This window comes from Halichoerus grypus, chromosome 2 (genome assembly GCF_964656455.1).
Source record: "Halichoerus grypus chromosome 2, mHalGry1.hap1.1, whole genome shotgun sequence".
In the NCBI taxonomy this organism is placed as follows: Eukaryota; Metazoa; Chordata; class Mammalia; order Carnivora; family Phocidae; genus Halichoerus; species Halichoerus grypus.
Genome location: NC_135713.1, coordinates 198,563,720 through 198,580,968, shown reverse-complemented (window position 1 = coordinate 198,580,968; position 17,249 = coordinate 198,563,720). Strand labels below are relative to the sequence as shown.

Sequence of the window (17,249 nt, the reverse complement as noted above, 5' to 3'; positions counted from 1 at the left end):
GATCATTGGCAGTTGTGTTTAGGCATTAGTAGTGAAAAAAATAGCTAAAGATTTCTCATACACATTTAACTACTTTGTTTGGTTAGTGATTGTTTTTACTTGTTTATTGTGCTTTCCCCATCTTGGTCTCATCATGTCCGACAGGCTAGTCCCATTTTCCTTGTTTACCATTTTACCCCTTATCCCTGAAGTTGAAAGGCCAAGTGCACAAACACAGGGTTTGTTTTATTCCCAACCAACCACTGAACCATCATTTCCCTACCAATAATTGGCTTAGGGAAGAAAAGGCAGAAAACAAAACAAGTTCATCATGTGCAGCTTGATCTGACTACACCCCCTTTCAGAAAGCAGCCTGGGTTAGGCGCCCATTTAAGGAATAAATGAAGAAGTAGCAATAAGGAAATTTTAATTGTTGCTGTACACAAAAAGAGAACTGTATGTTGACAGTGTTTCCAGAGTACTTTCCTAATTTTTCTGACAGTAAGTAATGCTCCGTTTTGTTGTGCTATGCCGAGTATGTGGGTGGACACTGCTAAAAATCGTCTATTTTTCAGATGTTTCTAAATACTCATATGTATTATATTGAAGACCTAATGCCAAACTTTTTCTTTTTATTCCCAACCAACTTTTATTGTGTAGATACAACAGTAGAATATAGGAAAGTAGTAAAATTTGCTTCTGTACTAGCTGAGGGAGAATTGTCTGAATATTTTGTTATGCAAATAGAAAATAATTTAATTCTGAGATTAGAAAAACTGAAAAAAATTTTCTCAGCTTATTTGCAAACATTTGGGGAAAATTACTTTCCATGTGATGTCTTTTTCTTTCTTTCTTTCTTTCTTTCTTTCTTTCTTTCTTTCTTTCTTTCTTTCTTTCTTTCTCTCTCTCTCTCTCTCTCTCTCTCTCTCTCTCTATCTCTCTCTCCTTACTTGGTAGTTTGTTCCCTCAGTTATTCAGGGACTTCTGAATTCAGAAAATTGAGATGAGTTGTTTTTTTTGTCTGTGTGTCACAATCAGGTTTCAGCTAGTCTGAGTTTGGATTCAGCAAGCTGAGCCTAAAGCTGTTCAGTTTAATCTGGAAGGTAATACTATAGGAAAACAGTTCATTGGGGTTACATCTAATGGACATAATTAATTATTCAAATGAATTTAACTAATCAGAATTTTGATTAATTTGATTGGCTCTGGCATCTCTATTTAAATGCAAAAAACAAAAAATTATTATTAATCAGATGAGATATAATTCAATTACTCTATTCATATAGTTGAGTTTCTGTTATAAAAGGTAAGAAAATGTGAAATATCTTACAGGTTCTAAAATCTAATGATATCTTTTCCATTGTTATACTCTGTATTTCTGTAAAATTGTGATACTGGCTACTATCTCCCCACCATTACCCACTCTCCCAAATAGCTTACTATGAGTATATTTGATGTAAAATTTTGCAGGCATGTGTTATTAAAATAATATTTTAAATACATTTTTTGTTGTTCTTAAAGGTAGGAAATATTTTTCCCCCAAAATATGATCAAGATTTTTCTTTTCTCCCCTACTTCCCAGGGTTTTTCTTATTACACTTATTTTTCTAGTTTATGTTCCACCTTGTTTCCTTTTCCTTGTTTCTTAATGGCAGGCTAAATGCATATGAAACAGAAAAGTGTGTATCAGCAAACTCAAGCGCTTCTGTGCAAGAATTTTCTTCAGAAATGGAGAATGAAAAGAGAGAGCTTATTGGTATGTTTGAAAGTCTGCCTCTTTCTGCAGTTCACATCATTCTATTTTACTGCCTAATGATGCTCTTATTTTATATTTTAAGTAGCAGACTGGATTTATTGATTTTGAGGTTGCCTCCCATTGTACATGTTGAACCAAGAGACTCATAGCAGTCCGTGACACGTAATGTAGAATTGCAAAAGACTAAAAATATTATTCATTTTTTTTAAAAGAGAGTAAGTGAAAATTCAATTGTATGGTAAATTGTAGCAACTTTTAAAGCTGCTACCATATGTAATAAAATTAGAGTAAAGAAATAATAAAAAGGATGCCTGGCAGAGCGACAAGTTTTAATTTGGGGGACTTATTTTCAAAACCGTGAATTTTATACACAGAGATTATTTCCAAGAATTATAACCAAGTAATACCACTGATGGTCAGTTTGCATTAGGTAGGTAAGCTTTCTACAGGAAATAACCCCAAATCTCAGGGGCTGAACTCAGCAAAGATTTATTTTTCATTATGCTCACAGTCTAAATAAGGTTGGCTATGAAACTGAAATAGGTCTGGTAGGTGAAGGAATCTCCTCCACACAACCATTCAGGGACCCAGCCTTCTTAATCTAGGGACTCTGCCATCTCCCTAGGCCTTGGAGACCTCCCCGGGATCCCCTACATCCAGTCAGACTATCAGGAAGTACAGGGGGATCTCGGTTGTTTGAGCGTCTGACTCTTGATTTCGGTTCAGGTCATGATCCTCAGGGTCATGGGATTGAGTCCCGCAGCCGGCTCTGTGCTCAGCGGGGAATCTGCTTGAGAGTCTGTCTCTCTCCCACTCTCCATCTGCCCCTTCCCACCCCCACACTCTCCTCTCTAAAATAAATAAATAAATCTTAAAAAAAAAAGATCAGGAAGTACAGGGACTGAGAATATAGAAGGTTGTGCACGGTTTCACAAGCCAGGCCTTGAATGGGTATATAGCATTTCTGCTCCCATCCCATTAGCTAGAACTCAATCACTTGGTCCTATTTAATTTTCAGAGGCTGGGAGTGTTGTCTAGCATTGTGCTAAGCAGGAAGAGATTACTGATATTGGTGAACCACTAGGCAGTCTCTACCACTCAGTTCCTTGTCATGTTGTTTGATTTCCAATACAAGAATGTGACAACTGACAAAAATGTTGCTATTTACCACCATGAACTCTGTCTGGGATAGTCTGTGTCTTATAAAGTCAGATGCCCATGCATAAGAATTGTCATCCTATTAGTCACCCTGTTAGTTTCTATGATGGCTTCTGCAGTAGTTCATGATTTAATGCAAAAGTTTAATTCTAGTGTTGGAGACTGATACAGGAAGGTAGGAAATTATCTCAATATGCATCTTTTGTTGGGTTCCCTTTGCTCTGAAAAGCGGAGAGGAAAAAGAAGCCTAACATGTGGCAAAATTGGAATTTGTCTTCAATGGTTCTTTGGTATTGACTGAACTTTTTAAGGGAATATAATCTAAACTCATTCTTTTTTCCCCTGTTATAGGAATGGGCACTCCCAATACTTCTGGGCCTGTACATGGGACTATTTTCACATTTCAGAGAAAACACGTATTTTCCTGAATTACCTCCTCAAGATCTGGGAAAGGCAGATCATGTTAATAACTCTATAGCTATTGTATATACACCTATCTCTGATCTAACCCAGCAGATAATGAATAAAACAGCATTTGCTTTTTTGAAAGGTAGGTGTACTAATGGCAATAAAGAATTGCTGTTATTATTTTATATCTTTTTGATACAATGTAGACATGCTTAATTTGAACTTACAGTGATCTATTATGCTAATTATTTAGGTATCATGACAGCTTATAAATTTAGTTAGCTTTTTCTTTCCCTCATAACAAGTAGCCTTTTAAATCCTTTCAGCTTGATGGGGGTCCAGTTTAGGGAGGGCTACATTTCTACTGGAATTTACCTAAAACAATAAATTTATTATTTCGGATTTGTAGCATAGTGTTTAGGAGAATATGTCACTTGTGGGTGCAGATGTTCTTAATTTGGAAATACAGTGATTAAGATTGATAACTCGGGAAAAATAATCTAAATAAAAGAAATGAAGTCATGGTTATTAAACAGTAATTTCAGAACCATGAAAAGTAAGGATGGATAATCTAAAGATATCCTGTCTGCATATGGTGTACTTTGTAAACATCTTTAGAGACTTTCATTCTAAATGAAGTCACAGTGCAACTGAGATAACTGAGGTAAAATGTGTATTTCACTCATGGGAAAGGTGGGTGCAGTTTGGCTGTCTGCTCTCTAATCCTCAGTTTCTAATAGGTGACATTCATGAGTTAGAGTCACTTTGCGATCTTAGTTTCCTCACAAAGCAAAGATCAGATGAGGTGTCTTTGCTTCAGTAAATCTGACATCTGGAATCCCTTGACTATATAATAACTACTCCAATTACCTCTATTTTTGTATCCCAATTCTCTTACGCATACTTACCCTAGCATAATATTTTTATATACCTGAAACTTGCCATAATACTTACCATTATTAAAAGAAAACACTAAATTCTCATGCAAGTCTCCTGATTCTATAATCTAAAACATTAAAAAAAATTTCCCTCCTTGTCTTTTGGGTTCAGTTTAATTTAAATGGAAAATGATTTTAGTTTAATTCCAGTGAAAAATATATGATGACACAGTTGGATATCACATTCCATTGTGGTGAAACTCTGTATAATCCTGCATGTCTATTTTTACCTTGTCATTTACAGAAAGAAGGATCATTGGAGTACCGAATCAAAAATCCATGGATAAAATACTTCTAGACGATATCACAGGCATTGTGGGAATTGTCTTTAATGACACTTTCTCTTATAAGTTAAAATTTTTTCAGGGATATCACATTCCATTTTTGAAGGAAGATCTTTTCGCAGGTGATTTTGCATATAAAATATCGTGGCATTTTTTATGTTTTTAACATAAGGGATAGGTCAGGATGGGCAACAGAGATGCTTTTGATAGAACATGAGAAAATAGAGAAAGCACATTTTATTGCTAAACTTATTCCAAGGTCAATCATTTATTCCCACCAGAAGATGACTCTTAAAACATTATCGAGTCACCCAACAGATGTAAAGTGAATGCACAGGTGAATGTTGCAGAGGATACTGAGAGTGATCAAGACTGAGAGGTCCTAGCGTCAGCTGAGGTTCCAGGTTAGCGGGAAAGGCAGACATTGAACAGTTAATGACAAGTGCAAGGAAAGGTGCTGAGGGTAGGAGAATTTGACCAGGGGTTCCTAATAGGCTGTGGGATTAGAGAAGCCCTACCTGGCAAAGTGAGATTTAAACTAACAAGAAGGAATAGCATGGGGGGGGGGGGGTTGCTAAGGGCATTATATTTCAGAGAGAGGAAGGGCAAGTGTAAAGGTCCTGGGGTGACAACAGGCATCTGTTAGTATATATGGGAGAAGAGCAGTTTACCTGAACAGTGAACACGGAGAGGAATGAGGCTGAAGTTACCCCAGGGCTAGATCCTTTGATGTCCTACACACCTAGGGTGATGGAGGGCTGTGGAGGTACTTTAATCAGGGCAGAGAAGTGATTAGACTCCCAAGCCTAAGGGAGCTCTCTGGATATAGCCCAGAGAATGGATTGCAGAGGGGTCAGGGAGAACGCAGGGAAACATACCAGGGAGCCTATGGTGGCTTGGACCAGAGTGGAGGCAGCTGAGGAGAGGGAAGGAGCACAATTGATATGACTAAGAATTGGTTCTTTTCCATTCATTCACTGAGTGTCTACTATGTGTCCTGCACTGTTCTGGCCCTGGGGAAGGATGTGAGCAAAACAGAGCCTGCTTGCATGAATCGTTCCAGTCAAGGCCAGGGGGCTGGGTAAAAACAATGCACTCTGCCAGGTGGTGATAAAACAACAAAGTAAAATAGAGCAGGCTTAGAAGATAGAGCCTGAACGCTCTTTTAGATGTTGTTACTTACGGTAGCCAGGAAAGACCTCTGTGGTGAATTTGCTTTCAAGAAGAGATAAGGATAGAGGGAAAGAGTGAGCCATGGATCCATTTGTAGGGAGAGGATATGAGCAAAAAAAGTTGTAGCACTAGAGCACATTTAGCATTTTGAGACAGAGCAAGGAATCCCGTATGGTTGGAGCAGAGTGTTTGCTTTCGTCGTCTTCTTATTTTCTAAGACTTTCTGATAATGTCGGTTATGCTTTTCTTTGTGCTTATAGCTCATTGTTGGAATCTGGATGATGAGCATTCCTGTTCTCTGTCCAAATACTGGAGTAGTGGATTTGTGGCTTTACAAACTGCAATTAATGCTGCTATTATACAAGTAAGAAAAGTTCTAGTAATTAATGTAAGCTAATTCCATAGGCATCAAGGTTTTGATAAAAGATGATATATCTCAGGTTTTCATGTTTATAAAATGAAGCAGGTATACAAAGGCTGAAATTGGATTTAGGCAAAGGAACACATTGCTTTTGTTTTTAACTTGAAATTTTCGAGTAGTTTCAGAATGACAAAAAACTGCAAAAACCATGTGCAGGGAGGTCCATGTACCCTTCACCCAGTTTCTCCTGTTATATTTTGCATAACCACAGAACAATATTAAAATCAGGAAATTGATATTGGTATAATCTCCATAGCTTATTCAGATTTCACCAGTTTCTGTTTTTTATTTTTATTTTTAATTTTTTAAAAAAGATTTTATTTATTTATTTGACAGAGAGAGAGACAGCGAGAGAGGGAACACAAGCAGGGGGAGTGGGAGAGGGAGAAGCAGGCTTCCCGCCGAGCAGGGAGCCCGATGCGGGGCTCGATCCCAGGACCCTGGGACCATGACCTGAGCCAAAGGCAGACACTTAACGACTGAGCCACCCAGGTGCCCCAGTTTCTGTTTTTTAAATAATGATTTTATTTGTTTAAACCCTACTGTAGATCACAACAAATCACTCTGTGATGGAGGAGTTGATGTCACTTACTGCTATAAATATGAAGACTTTACCTTTTATTTATAAAGACATTCTTCAAAAGGAGCTGTTTATTTTCTACTGCCTGCTTTACTTTTTTCCATTTATATATTTTTTATCACTTAATGTTACAAAAGAGAGAAAAAAGTGCAAGGATTTTATGAAAATGATGGGTCTGCAAGAATCAGCCTTCTGGTGAGTGAGCAATTCAAGCAGTGCAAATGAAGAATCAGAAATTTGGAAGCAGTAAACAAAGTGTTATTATTTCAAAAGGTTATGGGTTAATCCTGACACATTGGCTCTCTTTTCTTTTTTTTTTTTTTTTTAAAGATTTTATTTATTTATTTGACAGAGAGAGACACAGCGAGAGAGGGAACACAAGCAGGGGTAGTGGGAGAGGGAGAAGCAGACTTCCCGCTGAGCAGGAAGCCCGATGTGGGGCTCGATCCCAGGACCCTGGGATCATGACCTGAGCCGAAGGCAGATGCTTAACGACTGAGCCACCCAGGCGCCCCTGGCTCTCTTTTCTTTTGTTCTGATTTTTTTATTTACTCCTTTTAAAATTTTGCTCTGCAAAATAGCGATTATAATTTGCTGAGAGCTTTTTCCATGCCTTGAATATATTAAGCTAATGCTGTGATAGAGGTTCCATGAAGATCAAAGAGTAAAAGAGATGCCCAATGTCAAAAGGATGATATGTACCAGAGCTGGGACTCCAACCCAGCTGCCCTGATTGCAACTCTCCTGCTTGTTCTGCCCACAGTTATCATTTGATTCCTCCACACTTCCTCATGTTGAAAAAAGTATGATCCTATAATGGCTAGCTTGTGTTCAGAGGTTTGGTCACCAGGGATATATTTTTTGCAGCACTTAAATGCCATATGTTGGAGTTGAGATAGCATATAAAATGTGTCCAGCACATACACCACTTAGAATGGCATAAAAGGGCTTAATAAGAGCATTTGCTTCATATATTGATATATTTGTATCTTGCCTCATTCATAAATGATTTAAATGATTTTTAAATATATATATTTAAACATATGTATATTTATCCAAATATCTATGTGTATTTTTATTATAATAAAAACAAGTAATTGAGGAGTAGAAACAAGGACCTAACAAAATGATAAGTAGGTAAGACTAGCAGATAAAAATGCAAATCATACAAGCTCTAAGCTTCCAACAGGCCAAAGCAGAGAATTCTGCACTGCAATCAGTTACAAAATCCACATTGTCTAGGAAAAGGAAAAAATGAAAAATAATCTGTTTATTTTACCCTAAAAGAAGCTTAACATTTTTCAGTATCAAATCCTGTAAGATATTTCTTTGTATAGTCCCCATATCAAGAAAATTACTCTTTATGAATGTAGGATTACCTGGAACTGATAAGGAGTTATTTGCAAGCCACATGTTCTCTGAAATAAAATTATGTCTAGGAAATTTTAAATTTTCTATAAAGTGTATTTGATTAAAAGAGGGAATTTTGATTCTCTTGTACCTTAATCATGAAATAGAAAAAGAGGAAACTGTTTCTGAAATGAAAAGGGAAGTAGAAAAGTGGTTTGCAGTGGAACTTTGGCAAATGCAAAGGAATGAATGGAGTCTATTAGGAGGGAAAAGGGGGGAAATCTGTGTAAAAAGGACCATTTTTCAGTCCAGGGAATATCCTGTGGGGCAACATCCCTGCAGTCACCCAAAAATAGATAGGCACAAGTCAACTCTAGATTAAAATCAGAAAGGTATTGGATATTCAGATGTGGGTTCATTCTCAGGATAAATGCTTCCTAGTATTCATGTAACCTAAATTTAACAAAATGGTTTTATATGTCCTTAAAACTAAGAAGGAAAAAAATCTGAAATGTTTTTATTAAGTACAGGGTGTCTGTTGGAAATAAACTTTTTGGCAACCTTTTTTTAAGTAATGTAATAAATGTGAAATGCATCAGCATTTATTATTTCAGTGTGATACCTGAATTACTTTGTTTTTATCATGAAGGTTTTCATTGCTTTATTAACATCTTCCCCCCCCCCCCCCCCGCAATTCCCTGCAATGAGTTCCCTTTTCTAGGTAATGTTTTAAGTTCCTTCATTTGTAATTCTCCTACTCTATAGATTTTCAATTCCTACCTATAATAGTTCCCTTCTGTACTCAGGAAGTGGATTCTGCAAAATGCAATATGCTTTCCAAAAACGCTGATGTTTCTGACAAAGGCTGAATCATTGTAATGACATGACCTTTAAAAACAAGTCGAATAAGCAGTAATTAAACCTATTGTACTGGGACATATTGATGCAAGTTCCTGGTTTTAATAGTCTTGCTATTTTTTTCAGCTGTTGAATTCTTATTTAGTTAGAGGCAATTTTATGTAGAGGAAAGAGCTGTGGACTAGGAAGGACTGCAACAAATCTTAGCTTTGTTATTGATTTACTTTGTTGACCTTGAAAAGACCCATTAAGTAATAATAGGAACTACAGGTTTACTTATCTGGAAAATGAGAAGCTTGGACTCAAACACCCTGCAGGCTTGTTAGATCTAAGACTGAATACTATTTCTTAATAACTACCTCATAAACATGTGAACACCAGCACATCTAAAGCAAAGCAGTGTGAACACTTAAGGGTATACCATTATTTATACCAGTTTAAAAAATAAATCATAAATAAGAATAGCAAAAATAGGATCGGCCTCGTGGCATTATGAAATTTCAATTTTCTACTACTAGGGAGAGTGGAGGTCCTGCCGGCTGAGATCCTCAAAAATGGTCAAATTATCATCTGCCCCAATGCTTCCACGGTTACTTGATTGATCAGCAGCTATTAAATTTCCTCCCACTTCTACAATTAGAACATCTCGTTAATATGTGATAACACTAAAGACAGAAAAAGCTTAATCTCGTTAATTTAGCAGTTACACCTTAGAGAAACTTTTGTGCATTTTCCAAAAAAGACAAGTACAAGAGTATTCTTTTTTCCTTTTTTTTTTTTAAATTAGTGTCAGAAGTAGAATTTAGTGATTCATTAGTTGCATATAACACCCAGTGCTCATTCCATCAAGTGCCCTCCTTAATGCCCGTCACCCAGTTACCCCATGCCCCCACCCACCTCCCCTCCAGCAACCCTCAGTTTGTTTCCTACAGTTAAGAGTCTCTTATGGTTTGCCTCCCTCTCAATTTTCATCTTATTTTATTTTTTCTTCCCAAGTACAAGAGTGTTCTTAGCAACAGTGCATCAGAAATAAAAATTGGAAACAACCTAAATGTCCATGGGCAGGAAAACTTTGGGATATATTCAGAAAATGAACTATTTACACAGCAGTGTATAACATTGTATATGTTGATTTATAAAGGCAAGCAGCAGAAGGACATATGCAAAATGATACTATTTATGCAGTGTTCATCCTATTTATACAATATGTGAACCCAGAGTGGATGCCTAGCCAGTAGGCAGCAGCGCAGCCATGCCAATGTGGTATTAGCAATATTGTAGTTATTAATCTAGGTGGCAAGTAGAAGGGTAAATATTGTACTGTTCTTTAGATACGTTTATATGTTTCGAATATTTCATAATGAAGTTAAAACAATTGAAATAAATTTTTGTCTTTTTTTTAAGGCTCTCCTGTGGCTTAATCTATGCGGGCTTCATCTTCATTATTTCCATAATGATTACAGTTATTATAACATCTACCCAAATTATAGTCATGACGGGCTTCACGGTCATATTTACACTCTTTTTCTTATATGGCTTATCTTTGGTAAGTTCATACATTTATTACCACATTCTCTGCTTTAGATCTCAGCTATCTGTAGCAAAAATTAATTTCTCTGGAGGTTATTACAGTTATTTCCTTCATGTCCATTTTGTGTGCGTGTGTGTGTGCGTGTTTGCTTGAGAAAGTCTCAATGAGTGTGAGAAAATGAGGTAATGTAAATAAAATTGGACCTCTCTTTTGCATAAAGTTCTGAATTAATGAAATGATGCATCAAAAAGAAAAAAAAATCCTGATTCTGAAAATATTTTGACTCTAAGACTTTTCTAGAAGATTTTAGTGAGGATGCCCTTGAGGGGTGGACCCATCTCTTTTCCCCAAAGGTTCTCTGTAATATGGTGGCTTTCACAGTATCTCCCTCTGACACTCCACCTTGCCCTCACTCTCCGTGTCATGACTCTTCGTTCATAAAACAAGGGCCTCTAAATTCTGCAGAGGGTATGTAGATGCTTTTTGTCAATACCTTAATGTAGGTTCTTTCAACGTTTCCAAGTCTGCATTTCTGTTCTTTCCTCAACTCTCATACAGCTTTTCCCCGCCCTTTCTTTAGCAACTAAAGCCCAGTAGCTGAGGAGGGCAAAAAAAGAGCCTCTTTACAAAAGCATTGAGGGAAGGGCTGAGCATTGTTGTACCTAAATATTTTCATCACTGTCTTACTGATAAATACTTATATTATGATCTAAAGATCTGTATTTTATTGTGCTGCCAATGATTCTCAGTGAACTAAATCTGTTTAACGACTAGATGTCTTCTCTCTCTTTCAGATAACTTTAACATTCCTGATGAGTGTGTTGTTAAAGAAAACTCTCCTCACCAATTTTGTTATGTTTCTCCTCAATGTCTTTTGTGGGGGTGTGGGATTCACTGTATATTATAGACAACTTCCTTCCTCTTTGGAGTGGATTTTGAGTATTTGCAGCCCTTTTGCCTTCACTGCTGGAATGAGTAAGGTAAGGATGTAGTTAATTGGTTTATTACTGAACTTTCAAAAGAATTTGATATTTCATTACTCTTCATAATCACTCTTTCATATTAAGAGCATTTATTCCAAACAATTTTTTCCCTAAAGTTAGATTTGAAAATGTTATTATTGCATTGTAGAAAATCATCACACAAGGAAACTTGAACAAAAGTGTCTTAACTAAGACAGATTTTCACATCTCAGGTGTATTTTCATTTTGAAGTATTCTCTTCTTGTTTTTCATATGCAACTGTTTACCTTTCCTTGTACTTTATATATCGAAGGCATTCTCTAGTTTATTAAAAACTGTTGTGTAAACCTCTGTTTGAACCTGAAATCTGAGAAGTTTTCAGGACTATAAAGAGTTTAGCAGTGAGGTCATATGATAAATGTCTTTCTCTGATAACATAATAAAAAAAAGTATATGAAAAAAATGCTAAAAAAAAAGAGTTTAGCAAATAATTATAAAGTATATCAAAATACTCATGAGCCAGATCAAGAAATGGAAGGATACCACAAGTCCAAAACTCCTCCAAACACTCCTTCCTCCTAAAGATGAAAGTGTTGTGATCATCACTTCCTGCCTTTTCATTTATCACCTAATGTGTATTCCTAAGTATAATTTTCTAGTGTTACCTGTTTTCAACTTTATATAAGTGATACTCTACAAAGTGTTTTTTTTTTTTTAAATCTGGCTTTTTTCCCACTCAACATTATGTTTTTAGACATCATCCACAGTTGGAGTGTCGCTGTAGTAGAGTGTTCTGTAGTATCCTATTGTGTGACTGTGCTGTTGATTTTCTTATTGATGAACAAAAATATTTTCCAGTTTTTGACTAATATTAACTGAAAAAAAATTCTTATACATATTTCCTAGTGAATATGAGCATTCAGTTCTGTTTGGTATAAACGTAGGAGTTGAATAGTAGGACCTAGGGTGTGTATATCTTAATCTTCATAGCTACTGCCAGATATTTTTCCAAAGTGATTGCATCAGTTTACTTTTGCAGCAAGAGTTTCAGAGTTACAGTTGCTCCAAATCTTCACCGGCATTTGGTATTGTCAGTCTTCCAAATTTTAGCCTTTCTGGTGGATCTGCAGTAATAATCCTTGTGGTATTAATTTGCATTTTCCTTATTTTTTATGAAATTTAATTCTCTCTCATATGTGTAGAGGTATTTTGGTTTTTCTCTTTTATAAAGTACCTATCCAGGTCTTTCCCCCATTTTTTTAAAAAGATTTTTTTTTTATTCACTTAAGAGAGAGAAAGAGCGCAGGAGAGAGAAGGAGTGAGAGCGAGAGCATGAGCAGGGGGGAGGTCAGAGGCAGAGATAGAAGCAGACTCCCCTCTGAGCAGGGAGCCTGACAAGGGGCTCAATCCCAGGACCCCAGGATCGCAACCTGAACCGAAGGCAGACACTTAACCAGCTAAGGCATCCAGGTGTCCCTTTCCCCCATTTTTTAACTGAAATTTTTTCTTTTCCTTATTACTTTTTAGGGATTTCTTCTGTATACTGTATATGAGACATTTTTCAGTTATTTGTTGCTGACATTTTTACTCTCTTAACGGTGCTTTTAATGAACAAGTTTCTTAATTTTGATTAAGTGCAGTCTGTCAAGTTTTCTTCTCTGTAGAGTGCTTTTGTATCTTTAAGAAATCATTGCATTCCCCAAGATTATAAAGATATTCCCCCCTGTTTTTATCTGGCAGCTCAGTTGATTTTGCTTTTATATTTAGATATAAAATCCATTTCAAAATAACTTTTGTGTATCTATAGGTAGAAGGAATATTAATTTTTCTACATGAATATGCAATTTCTTCTGCTTCATTTATTGAGAAGGCCATCCTTTCCTTGAACGGACTGTAGTATTTCCTTTGTCACAGCTCAACCAATCATGTATTGACCTGTCTATCTTTGCACTGTTGCCACATTGTCTTGTTTTTGCTGATGTGTCTTGCTATCTGGTAGTAATAATTTTACCACTTGATTTTCTTTTCCAAGAGAGCCTTTTCTATTCTAGGTTCCTTGAATGATGTAAATTTTAGAATTAACTTATCAAGTTATACACACATGTATGTGTGCACAAAGCTGTTGACATTTTGATACAGTTGAATTTTTCAGTCAATTGGAGGGAAATTGACACTTTTTAAAAAGATTTACTTATTTATTTAAGAGAGAGAGAGAGCACTTGAGGTAGGGAGGGGCAGAGGGAGAGGGAGAGAGAGAATCTCAAGCAGACTCCCCACTGAGCACAGAGTCCATCCCTGGGGCGGGGGGGGGGGGGGGGGTTGGATCCCATGACCCTGAGATCATGACCTGAGCTGAAATCAAGAGCTAGACCCTTAACTGAATGAGCTACCCAGGTGCCCCAACACTTTTTTTTAATCATGAACATGATATATCTTCACATTCATTTTCCCTTAGTAATTGTTTTAGTTTTAAGTATTGAGTCTTGCACATTTTTTATATAGTCCAAAGTTTTTGATACTTTTGATGCCATTATAAATAGCATCTATGTTTAAATTCTTATTTTTAAATGTTTGTTGTTAATGTAGAGAGATGCAACTGATTTCTGTAAATTGGCACTGTATCCAGTATTCTTGCTATATTCTTTTCTTAAAACTAGTATTTTTCTGGACTTTATCTTGAGATTTTCCTACATATAATCATGATGTCTACAAATAATGAGGGTTTATTTTTTCCTTTTGCAGTTCTTATGCCAGTCACTTATTTTTCTTGTCCTATTGCAGAGACTGTTTAGTACAATGTTAAATAGAAATGCAAGCAAAGGAAAGGCTTTTAACATTTCATAATAAGCATGATTTTTGGTCTTGGTCCTTGTACATCTATTTTACCAGATTAAGGAAGTTCGCTTATTTTCTTAGTTTTGAAAAGACTTTATTATAAATGGATATTAAATTGTATCAAATGCGTTTTGTGCATCTATTTGATTAAACACACTAGTGTCTTCTTTGATCTGTTTTATGTTGAATTACATAGATTAATCTTCAAATGTCACCCCAGACTGTGTTCCCAGAATAAACTCAACTTTGTCATGAAATGTAAGATTTTAACATAAGTAGAGTTGTATATTGTCTAGCGTGAGGAACTGGGCTTGAGAGCTGGACTTCCTGTGTTCTGAGTTCACCTTTACCGCTCCTATGTGATTTTGACTTTGGTTGGTTAAGCTACTCAATTTCTATTTGCTTCACTTTTACCATATGTAAAATGCACATAAAAATAATAAGGCTTGTTCTGGGGGTTATGATGAGGATTTAATGAGATATTATAAACAGCCTTAGAACAACACCTAGAACATAACACTTATTATTACATGAGAGAATGATAAACATATCTTTATTTGCAGTAATAAGTAGAAAAAGAAGTTCTCTTATCATTATTCTACTAAGATGTTTCGAATCTTCATATTCTTTCTAAATATTTTTTTGCTGCAAAGAATAAATATTTTACAATATTACGATGACTTTATGAAAACAAGAAAATGACTTATCATTTAAATTCCTATTCTTAGGGGTGCGTGGGTGGCTCAGTTGTTTAAGTGTCTGCCTTCAGCTTAGGTCATGATCCCAGAGTCCTGGGATCAAGCCCCGCATTGGTCTCCCTGCTCAGTGGGGAGTCTGCTTCTCCTTCTGCCTCTTCCCCCTGCTCATGCTCTCTCTCTCAAATAAATAAATAAAATGTTTTAAAAATATCCCTATTCTTAGAATATTGTATTTTTTAAGTTGGTATTTCCTTCTAATAATCCTTGGATTGCTGTCAAATAGAAATAGTTACACCAATAACTTCATTATAAAGGCTTCTCGAAAACGCTGTTTAATAAAATGATAATTCTTGCTGCTACGCTGAATTATTTGTATGTATTTATCTTAAATATTTATTAATTACTATTTTTGTCTGAATCTTAGATTATCTACTTGGATAATACTATGAATGGTATAATTTTTCCTGACCCTTCAGGAGACTCGTATGTAATGATTGCAACTTTTTCCATATTGGCTTTTGATGCACTTTTCTACTTGGCATTGGCATTATACTTTGACAAAATCTTACCCTGTAAGTAAAAGTGGCTTTTCTCTGACCTCTGCATGTATTTATCATATTGTACATTTTTACTGAAGGTTATATAAATGTATATTAAGCAATAAAAAATAACAAATATTTCCCATCACAAGCTGAATGAGTTCTTTATTTCTACTTCATAGTTCTAATGGTTTGAATTTATATGTAAAAACAATTATTCTTCTGATTTTAATAATATACATTACAAATATACAGTAATTAAATGTTACTTTTTTTCAAGAATGCCTGAACATGTTTTCAAAGAATGATATTTAAGATTTGTTTCAGAATAGGCTGAAATAAATTAGTTCTTAACATGGCTTTGGCTAGGGTAGAGCCATCATATGGTGAAAATGCTTCTTAATAAATAGTTCTTGGGACAGCTGGGTGGCTCAGTCAGTTGAGCATCCAGCTCTTGGTTTCAGCTCAGGTCATGATCTCAGGGTTGTGGGATCGAGCCCCATGTTGGGCTCACTGCTCATCAGGGAGTCTGCTTGAGATTCTCTCTCTCTTCTCCTCCCTCCACCTGTGCTCTCTCTCAAATAAATAAATAAATAAATAAATAAATAAATAAATCTTAAAAAAAAAAATAGTTCTGACAAGAATGTGGGGCAGATTGTAAACTGAACCACTAAAAAGGGCTTCATGTATGGAATAATCAGGTTCTCCCTTATTCCCCCTAGGAGAAACATTTCAGAAGGGGAGATGTCCATCCTTTAAGGAAATAACAACATAAAAATTAGAAAGAACATTTTCAGCATTATTCTGAACTTTTTGGTATGTTGTTCATATTTACAGAACTATATTACTAAGTTAAATTTTCTCTATCTTACAAACAAAAATTTCCCAAGTCCAGAATTCCTTCACACATGCTAAAATCAGAACACTTTTTTTCCTTGCACAATCTTATTTATTTATATTATTTTTTATGTTCTTTCCACTTTGTATTTAAAGCTGTCTTGTATGTTTCTATGCAATTATTTTATATATTCCTATCTTTCTGTGACTTCTGGTTTAATATCTGAAAGCTCTTCATAACAAATCCTACTTCATTGTTTTAAATTTGGAAAATGATAATATATTTATCCTGAACAGATACAATTTCTTCCTGTACCTTGCATTCACATACCATGTGGATTTCAGTATTATGTCCAATCATATTGTTGTGATCAAGTGGTTTCTTTCTTTCTTTCTTTCTTTCTTTCTTTTTTTTTTTTTTTTGTTAGAGAGAGCACCATGAGTGAGGGGAGGGGCAGAGGAAGAGAGAAAATCTTAAGCAAGCTTCATGCTCAGTGTGGAGTCTGATGCGGAGCTGGATCTCACCACCCTGAGATCATGAGCTGAGCCAAAATGGAGAGTTGGTTGCTGAACCCAGTGAGCCAACCAGGCGCCCCCGTGATCAAGTGATATCTTAAGTTCACAAACATGTTTCAGTTGTTTTTATGTGCTGTATTAGGGCTTTCCCCCCAAATATTTGGTTTCATTCATCCTAAATAGCTTTTAGGTCATACTTTTTCAGACCTTTGGTTTATATATACTTTCTTGAAAGTTCTATTATACTGTTTAACTTTTGTGATAGTATGTTATTTCCTTTGAATTTTTATTGTTTACTTCATGACAAGTTTTCTTTTCAATAATAGGAAGTTATAAAGAAAAGAATTTCTCTATGATGCTTAAAAGTCTAAGATACTCTGCACTGTTTTGAATAAGGCTTCTTTACTCATTGTTCTAATCTTACTG

General features: G+C 35.7%; 1 protein-coding gene across 1 annotated transcript in view; it reads left to right on the top strand.

The window, feature by feature from the left end:
- Nucleotides 1-376: 376 nt before the first annotated feature.
- Nucleotides 377-17,249, top strand: part of ABCA6 (ATP binding cassette subfamily A member 6) — a 64,313-nt gene continuing 47,440 nt past the window's right edge. Inside the window, exons 1-9 of the mRNA XM_078066010.1 lie at nucleotides 377-480; nucleotides 1,635-1,735; nucleotides 3,245-3,443; nucleotides 4,484-4,645; nucleotides 5,957-6,060; nucleotides 6,666-6,892; nucleotides 10,310-10,451; nucleotides 11,231-11,416; nucleotides 15,356-15,503. Of these exons, the coding sequence (XP_077922136.1) occupies nucleotides 1,640-1,735; nucleotides 3,245-3,443; nucleotides 4,484-4,645; nucleotides 5,957-6,060; nucleotides 6,666-6,892; nucleotides 10,310-10,451; nucleotides 11,231-11,416; nucleotides 15,356-15,503 (1,264 nt within the window). The 5' untranslated portion in view covers nucleotides 377-480; nucleotides 1,635-1,639. The remainder of the gene's footprint in view (nucleotides 481-1,634; nucleotides 1,736-3,244; nucleotides 3,444-4,483; nucleotides 4,646-5,956; nucleotides 6,061-6,665; nucleotides 6,893-10,309; nucleotides 10,452-11,230; nucleotides 11,417-15,355; nucleotides 15,504-17,249) is intronic.